Source organism: Pseudophryne corroboree, chromosome 3 (genome assembly GCF_028390025.1).
Source record: "Pseudophryne corroboree isolate aPseCor3 chromosome 3, aPseCor3.hap2, whole genome shotgun sequence".
NCBI lineage: Eukaryota > Metazoa > Chordata > Amphibia > Anura > Myobatrachidae > Pseudophryne > Pseudophryne corroboree.
The window spans coordinates 57,795,033-57,816,482 of NC_086446.1; the positions used below are offsets into that span (position 1 = coordinate 57,795,033).

General features: G+C 45.5%; 1 protein-coding gene across 1 annotated transcript in view; it reads left to right on the forward strand.

Moving 5' to 3' along the window:
* LOC135057157 (NACHT, LRR and PYD domains-containing protein 3-like) overlaps positions 1 to 21,450 on the forward strand; it is a 277,987-nt gene that overhangs the window by 204,000 nt on the left and 52,537 nt on the right. The window contains exon 12 of the mRNA XM_063963056.1: positions 11,830 to 12,000. Within this exon, the coding sequence (XP_063819126.1) occupies positions 11,830 to 12,000 (171 nt within the window). The remainder of the gene's footprint in view (positions 1 to 11,829; positions 12,001 to 21,450) is intronic.

The window sequence follows — 21,450 nt, forward strand, 5'->3', positions numbered from 1 at the left end:
TAGAGTCTGTCAAACGCCTTTTCGGCGTCCAGTCAAATAATGAGAAGGGGCGTTTTATGTGCATCGCAATGTTCTATTATATTATATACTCTCCGAATGTTGTCCAGGGCCTGCTTGCCTGGAACAAAGCCAACCTGGTCAGCAGCTATGAGAGATGGTAGCAGTGGGGAGAGGCGGTTGGCGATAAGCTTTGCAAAAAGCTTAACATCTGAGTTCAACAGAGCTATGGGGCGGTAATTTTGAACGGATGTTGGAGGTTTACCGGGTTTAGGGATAGCAACTATTTGTGCCTCAAGCATTTCCCTTGGAAACCTCCCCACATCCGATGCCTCATTAAAAACAGACAACAGCACAGGGGCCAAGTTAGCTTCATATGATTTGTAAAAACTAGAAGGGAAGCCATCAGGGCCAGGGGCCTTGTCTCTCGGGAGACCATAAATAGCTGCTTCCAGTTCTTTTATTGTCCAAGGGGAGCTAAGGGACAGGCAGGTCGTGGAGTCCAGCATCGGGAGGGAGATTCCATTCAGGAAAGACTGGATGTCAGCTGCTCTGGGTTGGAGAGTAGCCAGGTCTGATTGTAAACCGTAGAGTCAGGAATAATACTCTGCAAAGGTGTTTGCAATATCATAAGGGTCAGATAATCTAGATCCTGTAGAGGAAAAAACATAGTGAATTCTAGCTCTAGCTCGCCTACCTCGTAGCTTCCGAGCCAAGAGGTGACCCGCCTTATTACCAAGTACATAAAACCTCTGATTTAGCCGTGCAATATTACATTGCACATCCCGAAGAGAGAAAATGTCAACCTTTTCCCTAGCAGCTAGTAAAAGCTTGAAAACAGATCTATTTTGGGGGTCAGTTTTATGCAGCAATTCAAGTCTGGCAGCCTCACTTTCAGCTAACGAGCGCTCAGTTTGTTGAGAGCATTTAAGCCTAGAAGCTGTTTGAATGGCCGATCCTCAAACTACTGCCTTGAAGGAACACCAGTTATTAAAGATTGAGGTATCCTCCGGTTTATTAGTGTCTAGGTATAACTGTATAGAGCGTCGTATGGCGAGAAAAGCTTCGGGGTGGCTAAGTAAGAAATTCCCCAGCCTCCAGGGCCCTGGAGAAACTCTACAGGCCCCCAGATCCCATACTACCAATAATGGGGAATGGTCGGACCAAGTCATTGGCAATATAGTTATTTCCCTAATGGCCATTAGTGTCTCTTTAGTAGTCAAAACGAGATCTATTCTAGAATACGAGGAGTGAACATGCGAGTAGAAAGAATAGTCCCTCACAGTGGGATATTTAGTTCTCCAAGCATCATAAAGATCGTATTCGCCTAGTAAGTGGCGAAGGCCAGCCTTTCCATCTCAGATGTTCTGATTCCCGGATAGGATACGTCTAGTAGCGTGAGATCTGTCCATAACAGGGTCAACAACTAGATTGAAATAACCCAAAATCATTACGGTCCCTTTAGTGTGCTTTTGTAGTAAGGAACATCATTTCTTGCAGAACGTAAGCTGACCAGAGTTCGGTGCATAGCATGAGACTAATGTGACCGCAATGTTTTCAAGTAATCCTAGTAATATGAGGTACCGACCTTCGGGGTCAACAATTTGAGATTCTAGGGTGAAAGAACAGCTCAGGGAAAATAGTATCGCTACACCAGCCTTTTTTGTGGGACCATTAGCTGTATAACAGGTAGGGACACGATTATCATGAAATCTAGGGGGATCTAATTTTCTAAAGTGGGTTTCTTGAATTGCAACCACATTCGCCTTCATTTTATGGAAGGAGGACAGAGCCAATTTACGCTTCTGTGGGGAGTTCAGTCCCTCAACATTTAGTGAGACTATTTTGACCATAAGTAAGTAATCGGGAAGTGGGGCGACCGCGTAAACCAACAGGTGCAATCAGGAAGAATACCGTATCATGAACACTGTGACATAGCAGAAACAAAACCCTGGGGGTGACAAGACACACAAGGGGAACACACAGGGGTGGAAAAAAGAGAGACAAAAGAAAGGAGGAAAGGAAACAGACCCCGTGGAGATACAGAGCCATAGTAGGGCACCACAACATCCAACGCCTCACACTACTAAGTAGAGAGGTTGGTGGCCAACCTCCCCGCAATCAACTAGGCGAGGATTGTGAGTTACGGCATACATAAGTCCACACGACATGTAGAACATAGAAATGCAAAACTATATAAACGTGCTATCCTAAGCAAATCATTGAGATCTAAAATGAACAGATCAATTTAGAGTCAACAGCAAAGATATCAGAATGAGACAAAGTACGTATCCCTGACTCTTAAAACAAAACTCCAAACTGCACATACAGTAAATGATCTAACCTGGAGAAAGGGAATAGCAGAGGAAACTCAATGATAGTAATTAACACATGTACTAACTATAGCAGTCTTTGTAGGAAGACATCCTGGAAAAAGTAACACTAGCCTAACGAAGGCCGTTCTTGGTAAATAGGTGTACCATAGGCAAAGCACTACTTCTCAACCGCCGACCAGTCCTGCTGGGTCGGCGGTCAGGAGAGCCAGACCCGCCATCTCCCCCTAAATTCCCTTTACGAGGAAGTCTCATACCATCCTCCACCGAAGAAATAGCAATAGTGGAACCGTCTCTGGAAATTAGTAGACGCGTTGGGAATCCCCATCTATAGACAATGCCAGCCTTCCGAAGAGCTACAGTAACAGGTTGGAAAGAGCATCTTTTGTTAAGGGTGTACTGCGACAAATCTCCAAAGAGTTGAAGCTGGCCAAAGGCCTCTGCTGTGTCAGAAGAAGGTCTAGCCGCTTTGAGCAGGGACTCTTTAATATGGAAGAAGTAAACTCTCATTAGAACATCTCGTGACGATCCCTCTGGAGCACTCCGAGCCTTTGGAACCCGAAGGATGCTGTCTATAAACAGATCCAAGGAAGTGGTGGAAGGCAGCAATTTCTTGAAAATCTCTATAGTATAGTCATGAAGACTGCTATTGGAAAGAAACCGATTCAGGGACCCCCCTGAGTTTAAGGTTGTTCCTGCGCGAGCGATCTTCCAAATCCGCTACTTTATCCCGCAGAGCAGCCACTTCTCCCTCGAGGGTATCATGAGAGTCAATAAGGGAATTATGAGAGCCCACCACCTCACCCATTTTTGTTTCCAACTGACCGGTCCTCTCACCCAAATCTTCAATAGAGCTCTGGCAGGATTTCAACATGGCTCTAAACTCAGATGTCACTTCGTCTTTAAACTGATGCAACAAAAGCTTCATACTGCCCACTGTTAAGGCTTCGTTATCCTCTAGACACGGTGAAGAGGGGGAGTCATTGGAAGGGGATGCAGACGCCAGAGGAGAGGACACCATGGTCGGGGGTGTCGATCCAGCTGCAGGAACTCCATCCTCTTGAGGCTTGTTGCGATAGGGAGAAGGCTTAAAAAAGGCGACTTGAGAGATCGGTTTGGAGGCTTTATGCTTCTTTGGAGGCATGATGTCACACTTTCTAGAGAAACACCTAATACAGTAGAAAGGGGGGTACAGCGGAGTCTCAATCCAATTGAAGAACGACCGTGTCACGTGTAGAAATGTGTCGGCTAAAGAGACTGCAGGGAGGCACTAGGAGAACATAATGCAGAGGAGGTCACATCCCAGCTCAGCCGTGTTAGATGGGATTCCCAAGAGCGACCATTAGTCACACCCTAGCAGTGGGGCACCAAATACAGGAAGCAGACAACACTTGTAATATGGAACCCCAGTTCCAAAGCTGTAGGGGCTAACAAGTATAAGGACCAGGCAGCGGGGCGCAGGCAATATAGGTAGAACTCCCGATCCACCAATGCATAGGTGTAAAACAGGCAATAGCAGTAAGTGGGATTTTCAGAACCAGGCCGCCGTGCAGGGAAGGTGATATAGTCTCTTCAGCAGCCCTGTATATTAAGAGGGGTTTATTAGAGCAACTACCCTCCACAATAATGGAGCCAGTGAAATGATGCAAACAACAACTGGGGGCTTATAGATGGGGTGTGCTGCATTCGCCCATCCAACTGTAGAAAAACACCACTTCAGCCTCTGACCACGGGTCTAGCGCAGTGAAGGTGGATGCCACTGCCTCAGCCTCCCGGCAGCAAAGGGAGCCGCCGATCCCGCCCGCACCGACCAAGGAGCTGCCCACAGCCGTGGACGTGCTCCCGCAGAGAAGCGGACCACACACGCACACTGGAGCCCCGGACGCGAACAGGTAAGCAAGCGGGGAGGGGGGGCGGAACTCACCGGCTGCTCGGGGCTGCCGATGCCGAACGCTGATACAGCAGTGCCCAGCCGCCGGGTCACAGGGGGAGATGGGGGGAGACGAGTGCGGGTGTAGCCGCTGCTCTCCTCTCCGGCACGGACGTCTCTGCAGCAGCTCACAGCTTAGCTTTCGGTCCGGGGGGCGCCCAAACTTTATTCTCCGGCTGCACAGGGAGGGGAGGCCACAACCTGCAGGGACCCTTAGAAGAGTCCCCCGACTTGATCCCCTCGGCCCCAGATGCTGCAGGGTAATATAGGAGCGCTGTATAGGCAATATAGGGCTGAAAAAACGGCAGTAATATAGTTCATTTATCAGGACTGGCAGGAGCTCATAGAAGTGCAGTCCTCACTGCTTTCAGGCTAGGCCACGCCCCCCTCCCCCCAGGATGAATTCTTTATTCTTCCTACTGTTTGGGGGGAATAGAATGAATCTGGTCAAAAGATGGGTTACCTACAGATTGAGGGAACAGGGGGGCTGTGTATGGCCAACCCTGTGGTATTTTTTGCAACAACTTATTTAAAACTTTACCCAGTGGTTATCTGCTCAGTTGGGTTTTCTGTGATTAATTCTTCGAGAATCCCATTGAAGTTTTGCTTTCCTTTCATGGGAGGCTTTATGTGAGGAGTAATGTCAAGTGTAGAAGTGCCGGTGATCATGGCTGTCCACGCAAGGAGTGTCTAGGGGTGGAGGAGATGATGGACCACTTCTTCCTTGACTGTCCCTTCAATGTAAAGTTTTATTAGATGGTTTCAAGGGCTTTTCGGAGTTCATTTACCCTGAGTGGGCATATGGAGCATTCAGAGGGTACATGAGGTTTAATATAAGCACAATTTTTTTAGTCCACTAAGCAGTTAGATATTACACATGGAATGCATTGTGTCCAGTATCTCTCCAAGGAAAAGTCCTCCCCTCCGAGGTGGTGATGGGTAATATCCGGCGTACGATTAAGCGGATGATGGATATGGATAGGAGGAGGATGGATGCTGTAGAGTGGTCCAGGCTCTGGTGCCACCTGAAGATCCCTTAAGTGTGTAGCTGAAATTTTCTTTCCAATTCATATTGTGGCTATCTGTCCTTCACTGTCCCATAGATTTTATTTCCATTTTTTTTATTAAAATGGTTTATATGCAATTAAAAGCTCTATTCAGTTTTTTCTTGTTAGGGTTATTTGTTTTGTTTATACTTGGAAGTTTTGTGATACTATATGATTTGATTCTGATATGGTTACACAAGCTATGTTGTTTGGTATTCAGTTAAAGGGCCATCATTTGTATTCATGCTCATTTTTATACTTTATTATATTTATGTTATATATAAAAAACAACTTCTGCAATAATTCTTAAAGAATTCACAGTATCATCCCTTCCCCTGGTGTACAGCCATGTGTCTGTGACTATGTGCTAATGCTAATATCAGCCCTTCCCCTGGTGTACAGCTGTATGTCTGTGACTATGTGCTAATGCTGGTATCAGCCCTTCCCCTGGTGTACAGCTGTATGTCTGTGACTATGTGCTAATGCTGGTATCAGCCCTTCCCCTGGTGTACAGCCGTGTGTCTGTGACTATGTGCTAATGCTGGTATCACCCCTTTCCCTGGTGTACAGCCATAGGCGTGCGCACGGGGGGTGCCTGGTGCGCACAGGCACCCCCTAATGTCCGGCACCCCTCGCACGTCGCGCCTGCTATCCGATCATCGCTGTCTGTGTGCTGCTGTTGTAGCAGTGCTACTACAGCAACACACAGATAGCGATGATCAGATCACCTGATACGGATCTCTGGTCCCGCTGCACTGCCGTCGATTAGAGAGAGTTGTTGTGGGTGGCTGGCCGCACAGCCCAGCCTACCCACTGTCATAAACCGTCATCGCGATGTGACATGCTGATGTCACACCACGCGCCCTCCCTCCCTTCCTTCCTCCCTGCCCGCGCTGCGCTGTACTCCTGGCAACCCGCCCGCGCTGCTCTCTCCTCCCGCCTCCCGCCCGCGCTCAGTCTTTTCCCAGTGACTGCATGTGTGTGCCCTGCCATTTCCTACAGCCCGGCCAACACAAGGGGGTTATTACTTTATGTATATATATATATATATATATATATATTATAGATATTAGCTGAGCCAAGCATTCCATAGTTCACTGAGTGCACCTACATAGGTGCACTCAGCAAACTACTGATTGTTTGGCTCAGCTAATTATATATATATATATATATATATATATATATATATATACACACACACACACTTATATATATATATATATATATATATATGTATATAAATATATATATATATATATATATATATATACAGTGCTCGAAGTGGACTGGCATACCGGCACTTTGAGCACTGACTGAAGATCCCCGCCGCCGCATCCGCTGGTCACAGAGCTCTCTTGAACCGGCAGCCAATCAGGAGCGGCCGCTTCTGATTGGCTGCCAGTCCGAGGCAGATTTGAAATATTGGCGGTCATTGGAACCGCACCAAAGGCCGCCAACCACAGCCTCTTCTTCCATTGCACCGCCGCCGCCCTCTGCCTCCTCCGCTGCACCGCCGCCGCCCTCAGTCTTTTCTGCACCTCCTCCAACTCCCACAGCCTCCTCCTCCACATCATCTCCGACGCCCATAGCCTCCTCTGCCCCGCGTCGACCACAGCCTCCTCATCCACCACACCGCAGACCACAGCCTCCTCCGCACCACCGCTGCTCAATAGGTAATTTTACCCTGCTACCTTTCTCTCTCCCTAGTCCCTACTTTTTGTTCTTGCTGTCCCTCTCTCTGTCACTCTCCCTCTCCCTATGTCCCTGGTGTCACTCTCCCTGTCCCTATGTCCATGCTGTCACTCTCCCTGAATTTTGTCTCATACCATGTGCTATAATGTGAATTTCGGCTCATACCGTGTGCTATAATGTGAATTTCGGCTCATACCGTGTGCTATAATGTGAATTTTTGTCTCATACCGTGTGCTATAATGTGAATTTTGTCTCATACCGTGTGCTATAATGTGAATTTCGGCTCATACCGTGTGCTATACTGTGAATTTCGGCTCATACCGTGTGCTAAAATGTGAATTTCGTCTCATTCCGTGTGCTATAATGTGAATTTCGGCTCTTACCGTGTGCTATAATGTGAATTTCTGCTCATACCGTGTGCTAAAATGTGAATTTCGTCTTATTCCGTGTGCAATAATGTGAATTTTGGATCATACCGTGTGCTATAATGTGAATTTCGGCTCATACCGTGTGCTATAATGTGAATTTTGGCTCATACCGTGTGCTAAAATGTGAATTTTGGCTCATACCGTGTGCTATAATGTGAATTTCGGCTCATACTGTGTGCAATAATGTGAATTTCGGCTCATACTGTGTGCAATAATGTGAATTTCGGCTCATACCATTTGCTATAATGTGAATTTCGGCTCATACCATTTGCTATAATGTGAAAGGGGCATATATGTGTGTGTGTGTGAGTGTGTGTGTGTGTGTGTGTGTATGTATGGGGGGGCCAGAGTAGTGACTGGAGGGGACAAAGTGTGTGTGAGGTGACTGGAGGCCCTGTCTGATCCAGGAAGGGGGAGGAGGCAGACTGGCCCTTTGCCAACCAATGTTGTTTGTGCCACTTTTTCTATATATATATTTTTTTTAAGCAGGGACCTGCAGCAGTGTGGTGCATTGAAGGTGCATGCAGCAGCACTGTCAATGTGGTACTAGCAGGAGGAGGTGATCGAGCCCCTCCTCTCACCTTTTCTTCTCTCTGATGCTGTTGCCGACGTCACAATCCAACAGTAACCAGAAGAGGGGGACCTACCGCTGCCTCAGGTACCCAGTGCCTCTTGTACTGAAGGGACACACACACAGGGATGCTTGTTCTAGGGGGTACAGGGACAGAACGAGATACACAGTGCCACCTTTACCCCCTCTCTTTCTAACCTGGCCGTCTCTCCCACCCCTCTGTCTCGCCTCTCTCTTTTTCTCTCTGACCGCTAATATATGGTGCTAGGCACGTCCAGTAGGCGGTGCTAGGCACGCCACTCCAGTTGTGCACCCCCTTATAAAATGTGCTGCGCACGCCTATGTGTACAGCTGCGTGTCCGTAACTATGTGCTAATGCCGCTAACAGCCCTTCCCCTGGTGTACAGACAAAAACAAAGAAAAGATAATGTAGGCGCTCAAGGGGAATTGTAGTACAACGGCTGCTGGTTTTGTAAATATTCAATTTTGTTTATTGGTAAAAGAGATTATAAACAAGTAGACATTTGAATGACTAAAGTGCCATAGGCAATTCATATGCAAAATAAAAAAATATATAAATTATATATAAATATATAAATTAAATACAACAAGTTAAAACAATATAAAAAGTAATGACTGTGTCCTGGGCCCCAGGACGTATGGATGTTTGAGTGCTAACCCTAATTTTTTGTTAGTTCTTTTGCATGCATAAGTCAGCTGTTAGTGGCAATAGGGGTTAGTGCATAATTAGGCTCAATGCACTTTGCGGGAAATGATGCTGGAAATGAATAAGGCCTGTTGATACTTCACCAAAAAGAACTGAAGGACGTGGTGTTCAAATGGTGTGGCTGAATGTGGAGTATGCCAATCCCGCAGCTGTCTCCTGTCCGTATGGCTTGTTTGGTCCACTCACTGGAAAGATGGCTGGCCGCACGGCAGCGGTTCTCTTTTAGCAATGCCTGCTGTGAATGGTGGAGTGTGCTGTCTGCTAGCACTAAGCCTTTGCAGAAAACGGAGACAGGGAGCCGCACGTGTAAGTCCTATGTGCTAATGCTAGTATCAGCCCTTCCCCTGGTGTACAGCAATGCATCTGTGACTATGTGCTAATGCCGGTATCAGTCCTTCCCCTGGTGTACAGCTATGTGTTTGTGACGATGTGCTAATGCCGGTATCAACCCTTCCCCTGGTGTACAGCAATGCATCTGTGACTATGTGCTAATGCCAGTATCAGCCCTTCCCCTAGTGTACAGCCGTGTGTCTGTGACTATGTGCTAATGCCGGTATCAGCCCTTCCCCTGGTGTACAGCTGTGTGTCTGTGACTATGTGCTAATGCCAGTATCAGCCCTTCCCCTGGTGTACAGCCATGCATCTGTGACTATGTGCTAATGCCAGTATCATCCCTTCCCCTGGTGTACAGCCGTGTGTCTGTGACTATGTGCTAATTCTAGTATCAACCCTTCCCCTGGTGTACAGCAATGCATCTGTGACTATGTGCTAATGCCAGTATCGGACTGTTGTTCAGCTGGGTGTATGTGACTATGTGCTACTGCCAGTATCATCCCTTCCCCTGGTGTACAGCCGTGTGTCTGTGACTATGTGCTAATGCTAGTATCAACCCTTCCCCTGGTGTACAGCAATGCATCTGTGACTATGTGCTAATGCCAGTATCGGACTGTTGTTCAGCTGGGTGTATGTGACTATGTGCTACTGCCAGTATCATCCCTTCCTCTGGTGTACAGCCATGTGTCTGTGACTATGTGCTAATGCTGGTATCAGCCCTTCCCCTGGTGTACAGCTGTGTGTCTGTGACTATGTGCTACTGCCAGTATCATCCCTTCCTCTGGTGTACAGCCATGTGTATGTGACTATGTGCTAATCTCGGTATCACTCCTTCACCTTCTGTACAGCCGTGTGTCTGTTACTATGTGCTAATGCTGGTATCAGCCCTTCCCTGGTGTACAGCTGTGTGTCTGTGACTATGTGCTACTGCCAGTATCAACCCTTTCCCTGGTGTATAGCCATGTGTCTGTGACTATGTGCTAATGCCGGTATCAACCCTTCCCCTGGTGTACAGCCATGTGTCTGTGACTATGTGCTAATGCCGGTATCAACCCTTTACCTGGTGTATAGCCATGTGTCTGTGACTATGTGCCAATGCCAGCATTAGCCCTTCCCCTGGTGTATAGCCATGTGTTTGTGACGATGTGCTAATGCCGGTATCAACCCTTTACCTGGTGTATAGCCATGTGTCTGTGACTATGTGCTAATGCCAGCATTAGCCCTTCCCCTGGTGTATAGCCATGTGTTTGTGACTATCGGCTAATGCCAGTATCAGCCCTTCCCCGGGTGTACAGCCATGTGTCTGTGACTATGTGCTAATGCTAGTATCAGCCCTTCCCCTGGTGTACAGCCGTGTGTCTGTGACTATGTGCTAATGCCAGTATCACCCCTTCCCCTGGTGTACAGCTGTGTGTCTATGACTATGTGGTTATGCTGGTATCGGCCCTACCCCTGGAGTAGAGCCGTGTGTCTGTGACTATGTGCTAATGCCAGTATCAGCCCTTCCCCTGGTATACAGCTGTTTATCTGTGACTATGGGCTAATGCCTGTATCGTCACTTACCCTGGAGTATACTGTAGTTGTGCATCTGTGACTATGTGCTAATGCAAGCATCAGCCCTTCCCCTGGTGTACAGCTGTGTGTCTGTGACTATGTGCTAATGCCAGTACCAGCCCTTCCCCTGGTGTACAGCCATGCATCTATGACTATGTACTAATACCGACAACATTCCTTTCCCTGGTGTACAGCCATGCCGCGTCTGTGACTATGTGCTAATGCTGGTATCAGCCCTTCCCCTGGTGTACAGCCATGTGTATGTGACTATGTGCAAATGCCAGTATCAGCCCTTCCCCTGGTGTACAGCTGTGTGTCTGTGACTATGTGCAAATGCCAGTATCAGCCCTTCCCCTGGTGTATAGCCATGTGTATGCATACCGTCCAACTTCTTAGAACTGTTTGTTGGGTTGCGACTGGAAAGGGGCGGAGCCTCACATAAAGGGTGCATGGCCTTAAGTAAAAGGATGGAGCCTATCGCTGCGGTCCCCCGTTTTTGTTATTTTGGGGGTGTGCTCAGCGCTCCCTGAGCTGGGCAGCCCCCAGCTCCACTCCCTACACTGATAGATGCCGTGCGCATGCGCACGGTATCTACTCAGTGATCACCGGCTGCTTTGTAGAGAAGAGCAGCGGTGATCACTGACTCTCCCAATCTGCCCCCGCCCGCAGGACACTGCGACCCGCGGGAGGGACAGCAGGACAATGTCCAATTAGTGGGACTGTCCCGCTATATTCGGGAACAGTTGGGAGATATGCATATATGACTATGTGCTAATGCCAGTACCAGCCCTTCCCCTGTGTACAGCTGTGCAAATGTGACTATGTGCTAATGGGATCAGCTCTTCCCCTGGTTTACAGCCGTGCATATGTGACTATGTACTAACGCCTGTATTATCCCTTCCCCTGATGTACAAGTGTGTGTCTGACTGAGGTGCTGACTTTGAGCATCTTCAGAAACTGTAATACCCCACGGTCTTTAGATGCCACTATCGGTAACACCATAGAAACTTGCACCAATGACATTTTGAAGTATTTCTGTGCCGCATCTAGATTAGTTAATCAACAACAACATTCTCTATGACATACACATACAGCTTAATAGATGATATACAGTATGTGCGAATAATCGTATCCACTTTAACATTTCAATTTGGCTTATTGATCATTGATTTATGACAATAAGAAATTATCTAATACAGATCCCTCATCTCTCATCAGGTTAGAGCGCTGTTATCTGACCTCCTCCTGCTGTGATGATCTCCGCTCTGTTATTACTACAAACCGCTCTCTGACCAGCCTGAACCTGGATCGGAATACTCTGGGGGACCTTGGAATAAAGCTTCTGTGTGAGGGACTGAGACACCCGGCCTGTGCCCTGCAGCATCTTAGGTAAGAGACCCCTCTCTGTTAAAATATCTGTTCTCTTAGTACCAGTCATAGACCACACATAGCACAAACACAGGAGAATAGCTCTTGGGTGTGGTATATTTTATCAGCATTCATAATGTCAGCATGTCGTCATTGATCACATCAACATTAATGACAATATGATTAGGATGTCAACAAAACATCCTTGGTGGTCTATTGGTAACTTACCTAGTACGCTTGGTCTGGTGGCTCCAGCTGTGTTTTCTGGATTTCTAGTAGTGATATCATGATGACTTCTAGTGGATCCTATGTGGCATCTGGCAGTGAGAATTGCTAGTCCTAACCATCCCCCTAGTGGCTAACCTTCCCTTCTATAGCCTAACCCTCCCTCTCCCATAGCCTAACCCTAGCCCTCCTCCTCCCATAGCCTAACCCTCCCCCTCCCATAGCCTACCCTCCTGCTCCCGTAGCCTAATGCTTGCCATCTAATAGCCTAACCCTAGCCCTCTCCCTCCCATAGCCTAACCGTCCCCATTCGTAGCCAAACCCTACCCCTCCCCCTCCCTTAGACTAAATCTAACCCTCCCCCTCCCTTAGCCTAACCCTAACCCTCCCCTCCCATAGCCAAACCCTAACCCTCCCTCTCCCTTAGCCTAACCCTAACCCTCCCTCTCCCATAACTTAACCCTATCCCTCCGCCTCCCATAGCCTAACCCTCCCCTTCTTTTAGAATAACCCTAACCTTCCCTCTCCCTTAACCTAACCCTCTCCCTTCCTTAGCCTAGCCCTAACCCTCCACCTCCCATAGCCAAACCTTAACCCTCCCCCTCCCTTAACCTAACCCTCCACCTCCCATAGCCTAATCCTAACCCTCCCCCTTCTATAGCCTAACCCTAACCCTCCCCTTCTCTTAGCCTAACCCTCCCTCTCCCTTAACCTAACACTCCCCCTCCCATAGTGTAGCCCTAACCTTCCCCCTCCCTTAGCCTAACCCTATTCCTCTCCCTCCCATAACCTAACCCTAATCCTCCCCTTCCTTTAGTGTAACCCTCCCCTCCCATATCCTAACCATAACCCTCCCCCTCCCATAGCCTAACCCTCTCCTTCCCACAGACTAACCCTCCACTGCTAATCTGTGCATAATAGAGATGTGCGCCTGGCCATTTTTTTTTTGTGTGTTTTGGTTTTGGATTGGTTTTGCCAAAACCGCCCTTGTGTTTTGGTTCTATTTTTTTTTTTAATTATAAAAATAGCTAGAATCACAGAATTTGGGGGTGTTTTGTGTATTTTAAACACCTCACATCTCACAATATTGTTTTTATCTAGAGATGTGCGGCGAGCACTTTTCGTGTTTTGATTTTGGTTCTAATTCCACTTTTGTGTTTTGGTTTTGGCTTGGTTTTGCCAAAACCACCCTTTCGTGTTTTGGTTTTGGAAAAAAACATAAAAACAGCTAAAATTACAGAATTTGGGGGTAACTTTGCTCCTACAGTATCAACCTCAATAACATTAATTTCCACTCATTTCCAGTCTATTCTGAACACCTCACACCTCACAGTATTGTTTTTAGGCCTAAAAGTTGCACCAAGGTGGCTGTATTGCGGCACAAACACCTGGCCCATCTAGGAGTGGCACTGCAGTTGCAGACAGGATGGCACAAAAAAAAAACTGGTCCCCTAACAGCACATGATGCAAATAAGAAAAAGAGGTGCAATGAGGTAGCTGGATGGCCAAGCTAAGTGACACAAGTGGGCGGCACAAACACCTGGCCCATCTAGGAGTGGCACTGCAGTTGCAGACAGGATGGCACAAAAAAAACTAGTCCCCAAACAGCACATGATGCAAAGAAGAAAAAGAGGTGAAAGACGGAATTGTCCTTGGGCCCTACCAACCACCCTTTTGTTGTATAAACAGGACATGCATACTTTAACAAACCAATCATTTCAGCGCCAGGGTCTGCCACACGACTGTGGCTGAAATGACTGGTTTGTTTGGGCCCCCACCAATAAAGAAGCAATCAATCTCTCCTTGCACAAACTGGCTCTTCAGAGGCAAGATGTCGACCTCATCATCATCCTCCGATTCCTCACCCCTTTCACTGTGTACATCCTCCACAGAGTATTAATTTGTCCCCACTGGAATCCACCATCACAGGTCCCTGTGTACTTTCTGGAGGCAATTGCTGGTAAAGGTCTTCCCGGAGGAATTTATAATTAATTTTGATGAACATCATCTTCTCCACATTTAGTGGAAGTAACCTCCTATGCCGATCGCTGACAAGGTTACCGGCTGCACTAAACAGTCTTTCGGAGTACACACTGGAGGGGGGGGCATCTTAGGTAAAATAAAGCCAGTTTGTGCAAGGGCCTCCAAATTGCCTCTTTTTCCTGCCAGTATATGTACAGACTGTCTGACATGCCTACTTGGATGCTATCATCATATAATCCTCCACCATTCTTTCAATGGTGACAGAATCATATGTAGTGACAGTAGACATGTCAGTAATCGTTGAAGAAAGGAAAAATATACAGCGCTGCTTGACACAGTATAGTCTATAAATGAATATATTTAATATATATAAAAAAATTATAAATAAAAATGCAAATACTTTAGTACAATTAAAACTTAATGTGTCTCATAAATGACTACAGGTGGACTTGAGGATCTCAACCTAACCTTCACTCACTCTTATCACCCTACACATATTTCCTTCTTGGATGTTACCCTTAATATTATTAAAGGACTTATCCAAACTTCCAACCATATTAAAGAAGTAGGAAGCAATACGTACCTACATTATGAAAGCGCTCATTACATTCCATGGAAGCTGAATATTCCAAAGGGCCAACTGCGCATAAGGAGGAATTGTTCGTCTGATTCTGTTTTTCGCAAACAAGCTTCTGACATGCTGATAGCCTTTGAAAATAGAGGCTATCCAAAAGATCTATTATGTAGAGCTTTAGAGGACGTAAATAAAATGGACAGGAAACAACTCCTGCAAACAAAATCCAAGTCTAAACAGAAATCTCAACATTATGAATTGTCCTTTATCTCAACATTTAACAGTTGTTCTAATGAAATTAAACAAATTATTAATAATAACTATAACATTCTTAGGTATGATACCACCCTGAAGGACCTTTTACCACCCAAACCTCGGTTCATATTCAGGAGAAATCGATCTCTGGGTTCATACTTGGCCCCCAGTTATATAAAAAAACCCTCCTCTAATGTACAACTAGAACACAAAAGCTCTTGGTTCCCAAAACAAACAGGATTTTATAAATGCGGTAAAAATAAATGCATTACTTGTAAACATGCATTAAATAAAACTACTAAACTACCTAAAACCATTACCGATAAAGATATTAATATCACCAGCTTTGTGACATGTGACACAAGCTGGGTAGTATACGTCCTAATCTGTGGTTGCAACTTACTATATGTAGGTCGTACCACAAGGCCACTTAAAACCCGCTTTACAGAACATAGGAGAAATATTCTCAATAAAATAACTAACCATAGTATTCCAAGACATTTTTCCAAATACCATCAGGGGAACCCGGAAACCTTAAAAATCATTGGCCTTGAGCATATTCCCATTACCAAAAGAGGAGGAGACAGATTTGGAAATCTCTGTAAACAGGAGATTTATTGGACTTTTCAACTAAACTCTTTATATCCTGAAGGTTTGAACGAAGCGCTAGAGCTCAATACCATACTATGAGTTTCTCCCTGCCTATAGAATCATGATACTTCGGCATTTTTATAAAAATTAAGACTATCTAATACATAATACACTAATATACCTCCACTTCGTGTTATTAAATATCTATATTAGAAACTTAAACGTTTATATACAAATAAGAAGTAAACATCACGCATTGAATCACTTAGTATTTTTAATATTAAGAAATCCTCAAATATAAAAAGATCAATATTTAGATAAAAATAATAGGAATAATTATAGAAAAAACAAAACAATAACAAATTAAAATATCACAATTAAATAATATATATTTCTTAAAAATAGTAATATTAATAAAAATATAACTATAGCACTAATTGATAACAAGAATTGGACCAGATAGATCCATCAGTATTAATCTATTAATAAAATATAGACTTGATGGATTTAGTAGTAGAACATCTATCTTCAGTCAATATTTAGAATTAATATAATTACGGATCCAATATTTATAGACACATGTCACTCATCACTAAATTTGTTTACCATCTGATGTGGAATAAACTTAAGATCCAATCATAATGGGAATACAGACAACCTAGTAATAAAAATAAAAATAAAAACATAAATAGTATACTAATGAATATTCATCCAAATATAAATGGAATTATTTAGATATATAATTTAACATCATTTTTGCCTTGTGTCTTATGATCAGACTTTAATATATGAAATTATGTGATCTCCGAGTGTTCTGCATGTTCCTCGATATTCCTGTGTCGTATTTGTGTCTTCTAAAGACTCATAATGAAATGAAATCAGCCTACTAACAACTGCAACTGAACTTATTTCTAAGCAACATCATGGTCCTAATCTGTATTTAGCGGTTGCTTAGCAACCGATTCAGTTTACGTTGAACAGGCTCCAAAGAACGGATTTCGATTGGCCATTTAGAAATGTTACAGTTGGTCACGTGACCGGCGAGAGTCCGACCACGTGACACTGACTTCTTCAATACAAAACCCTTATCAGCCGAAACTGCCTACAAGTTACGTGCAGCATCATCTTAACGCGAGACCGTATCACGTGATCGGCAAATGTCCGATCACGTGACCGGAACATCATGCGTTCCAACAACAAACATAAACCCGGTAAAAGAGTATTCATGACAAACGCCTTCCAGCTAGTAGACCATGTGATACTCCCACGTGACCCACAAACAATCCCTTATTGGTCACTTTTCGATCTGAAATCACATGATCGGAACTGATATAAATAATTAAATAAACAAACCAGTCACTTTTCTCGTTTCCAGCTTCGTTTTTACTAAACACAAAATTGAAATGATGTTTTATGATAAATATTAAACATTAGACCGATTTCTGTATTATTTTTAGTAGTATGTTTAGATTAATAATTAAGCACCAGCTGTCTCCAATGATGACATCACTTCCCCTATAAAAGGGTGATCAGTCTCAATGCCACAATACCTTTGACAAAGCTGCCTGGAGCAGCGAAACGCGTTAGACAAAGACCTGTGTGGACATATGCTGACCAGTACTTCCATCACGCCACCACTTGCAGTCAGGACCTCTGCTTCCATCTTTATCTCCGTGAACCAGGACCCCTACTGGCATTGCTATTGCCTACAACATCTATAGAGGATCCACTTAACGGAACACGGAGCTCCAAGTGAACTCTGAACCAGGGCCCCAACTACAATACCGTTGCCACACGGACTTACATCTAACGGGATCCTTTCTAAACGGAACACAGACTTTGTAAATACATCCAATTGGATGAAGTTGCATACATCTGGTCCATCATTATGACTGTGCTTGTACTGGTGTTTGCTTAATTTATTTGAATGTCAGCATTAACAGATCCTCAAGTCCACCTGTAGTCATTTATGAGACACATTAAGTTTTAATTGTACTAAAGTATTTGCATTTTTATTTATAATTTTTTTATATATATTAAATATATTCATTTATAGAATATACTGTGTCAAGCAGCGCTGTATATTTTTCCTTTCTTCTTGTATTCTCAAGGGTCTGACTACCCCTTATCTATACAGCTGCTAGGGAAAACACACTCATCACAGCCCCCACATATATACTTGTTATATATACTTTCCCCAATGTCAATAATCGTTGGCAGGTCCTTCAGTCCGGACCAGATGTCAGCTTTCGCTCCTGACTGCCCTGCATCACCGCCAGCGGGTGGGCTAAGAAATCTTATCCTTTTCCTTGCAGCCCCAGTGGTGGGAGTAATTGAAGAAGGCGCTGTTGACGGGTCACGTTCCACTTGAGTTGACAATTTACTAACCAGCAGGTCTTTGCACCTCTGCACACTTGTGTCTGCTGGAAAGAGAGATACAATGTAGGCTTTAAACCTAGGATTGAGCACGGTGGCCAAAATGTAGTGCTCTGATTTCAACAGATTGACCACCCTTGAATCCTGGCAAAGCGAATGAAGGGCTCCATCCACAAGTCCCACATACTTTGCGGAATCGCTCCATCTTAACTCCTCCTTCAATTTATCCAGCTGCTTCTGCAAAAGCCTGATGAGGGGAATGACCTGACTCAAGCTGGCAGTGTCTGAACTGACTTCCCGTGTGGCAAGTTCGAAGGCTGGGAGAACCTTGCACAAGACGGAAATCATTCTCTACTGCGCTTGAGTCAGGTGCATTACCCCTACTTTGCCTATATCATAGGTGGATGTATAGGCTTGAATGGCCTTTTGCTGCTCCTCCATCCTCTGAAGCATATAAAGTGTTGAATTCCACCTCGTTACCACCTCTTGCTTCAGTTGATGGTGGGGCAGGTTCAGGAGTGTTTGCGGGCGCTCCAGTCTTTGGCACATGGTGGCAGAATGGCGAAAGTGGGCCGCAATTTTTCGGGCCACCGACAGCATCTCCTGCACACCCCTGTCATTTTTCAAAAAATTCTGCACCACCAAATTAATTGTATGTGCAAAACATGGGACATGCTGGAATTTGCCCAGATGTAATGCACGCACAATATTGGTGGAGTTGTCCGATATCACAAATCCCCAGGAGAGACCAATTGGGGTAAGCCATTCTGCGATGATGTTCCTCAGTTTCCGTAAGAGGTTGTCAGCTGTGTGCCTCTTAAGGAAAGCGGTGATACATAGCGTAGCCTTCCTAGGAACGAGTTGGCGTTTGCGAGATGCTGCTACTGGTGCCGCTGCTGTTGTTGTTGCTGCGGGAGGCAATACATCTACCCAGTGGGCTGTTACAGTCATAAAGTCCTTAGTCTGCCCTGTTCCACTTGTCCACATGTCCATGGTTAAGTGGACACTGGATACAATTGCATTTTGTAGGACACTGGTGACTCTTTTTTCTGACGTCTGTGTACATTCTCAGTATCGCCTGCCTAGAGAAGTGAAACCTAATGGGATTTGATACCCGGGACACAGTACCTCAAACAATTCTCAAAGTCCCACTGAACTAATGGTGGATACCGGACGCACGTCTAACACCAGCATAGCTGTCAAGGCCTCAGTTATCTGCTTTGCAAAAGGATGACTGCTGTCATATTTCATCTTCCTCACAAAGGACTGTTGGAAGTCAATTGCTTACTGGAAGTAGTACAAGTGGTCTTCCGACTTCCCCTCTGGGATGACGATCGACTCCCAGCAGCAACAACTGCAGCAGCAACAGCAGGCGTACCATTAAAGAATCCTACGGAGGAATCCCGGTTAGGAGAGGACTCCTCAGTCTAGACAGTGGCATGGCCTGCAGGACTACTGACGTTCCTGACTGGGGAGGAAGTTGACGTTGAGGGAGTTGGTGGTGTGGCTTGCAGGAGCTTGGGTACAGGAGGAAGAAGGAATTTAGGTGTCAGTAGACTGCTTATGCTCTTACCCAACGTTTCACAACTTGACACTGACTTCTGATGAATGCGCAGCAGGTGACTTATAAGGGAGGATGTTCCTAGGTGGTTAACATCATTACCCCTACTTATTACAGATTGACAGAAGCAACAGATGGCTTGACACCTGTTGTCCAGATTTGTGGAGAAATAATTCCACACCGAAGAGGTGGCTTTTTTGGTGGTTTGCCCAGGCATCACAATGGGCTACTTCGTCCCAAGGACAACAGGTGTCTCCCCTGGTGCCTGACTTAAACAAACCACATCACCATCAGAATCCTCATTGTCAACTTCCTCCTCAGCACCAGCAACACCCATATCCTAATCCTGGTGTACTTCAACAGTGACATCTTCAATTTGAATATCAGGAACTGGACTGTGGGTGCTCCTTCCGGCACTTGCAGGGGGCGTGCAAATGGTGGAAGGAGCAGCTCTTCCCGTCCAGTGTTGGGAAGGTCAGACATCGCAACCACCGACACACTTGGACTCTCCTTAGGGATTTGTGATACCATCTCAGAACACACAGTTCTTTTCTGTGCTCTTTCCAGCTTAACTCTTTTAATTTTTCTAGTGGTAGGATGAGGGCTTCCATTGTCATGTGAAGCTGAACCACTAGCCTTGAACATAGGCAAGGGCCTCAGCCGTCCCTTGCCACTCCGTGTCATAAATGGCATGTTGGCAAGTTTACGTTTCTCCTCAGACCATTTTAATTTCTTTTTTTGGTTCTTTTTACTGAACTTTGGCTTTTTGGATTTTACATGCCATCTACTATCACATTGGGCATCGGCCTTGGCAGACGACATTGATGGCATTTCATCGTCTATGTCATAGCTAGTGGCAGCTGCTTCAGCACTAGGAGGAAGTGGTTCTTCTTGATCTTTTCCTATTTTATCCTCAAAATTTTTGTTCTCCATTATTTTTTGGGAGTTAAAGGAGACAATATGCGGCACAGGAATGACTGGAATGACTGATGAGACAGGACACTACCACTAGTCTGATGCAGCACAACACAGCAACACTGTAAGGGACTTGTGGTTGTTGTTATTATTATATTATACGGCAGCAGTGGACATATAGCAGCAGCGTATATCATCACTGGAATGACTGATGAGACAGGACGCTACCACTCGTCTGATGCAGCACTACACAACAACAATGTAAGGGACTTGTGGTTGTTGTTATTATTATATTATATTATACGGCAGCAGTGGATATATAGCAGCAACGTATATCGTCACTGGAATGACTGATGAGACAGGACACTACCACTGGTCTGATGCAGCACAATACAACAACACTTTATACAGCTACACTGGATATATGGCAGAGAACACCAACACTGTGACTGGCTGGACTGATGCAGCACAATACACTGACTACACTGGACTGAACAGCACAACAGAGCACCACTTTATACAGCTACACTGGATATATGGCAGCAGAGGACACCAACACTGTGACTACACTGAACTGATGCAGCACAATACACTGACTACGCTGGACTGGACTGAGCCTCACAACACAGCACAAGACTTGCCACCCCACTTTCCCGCCCTCACACAGACACTGGAGGACGGAGACACGTCCTCTCATTACACTCTCTGAGACTGGAGTGAAAATGGCCGCGACACGTGGCTCCTTATATGGAATCCAAATCCCACGAGAATCCGACAGCGGGATGATGACGTTTTGCCGCATTCAGGTTTCCGAGTTCTCTGAGAACCGAACCCGCTCATCTCTATTTTTATCCAGTTTAGGCCAAAATGTTGCACCGAGGTAGCTGGATGACTAAGCTAAGTGACAGAAGTGGGAGGCACAGACACCTGGCACATCTAGGAGTGGCACTGCAGTGGCAGACTGGATGGCAGTTTTAGAATCTATGCCCAA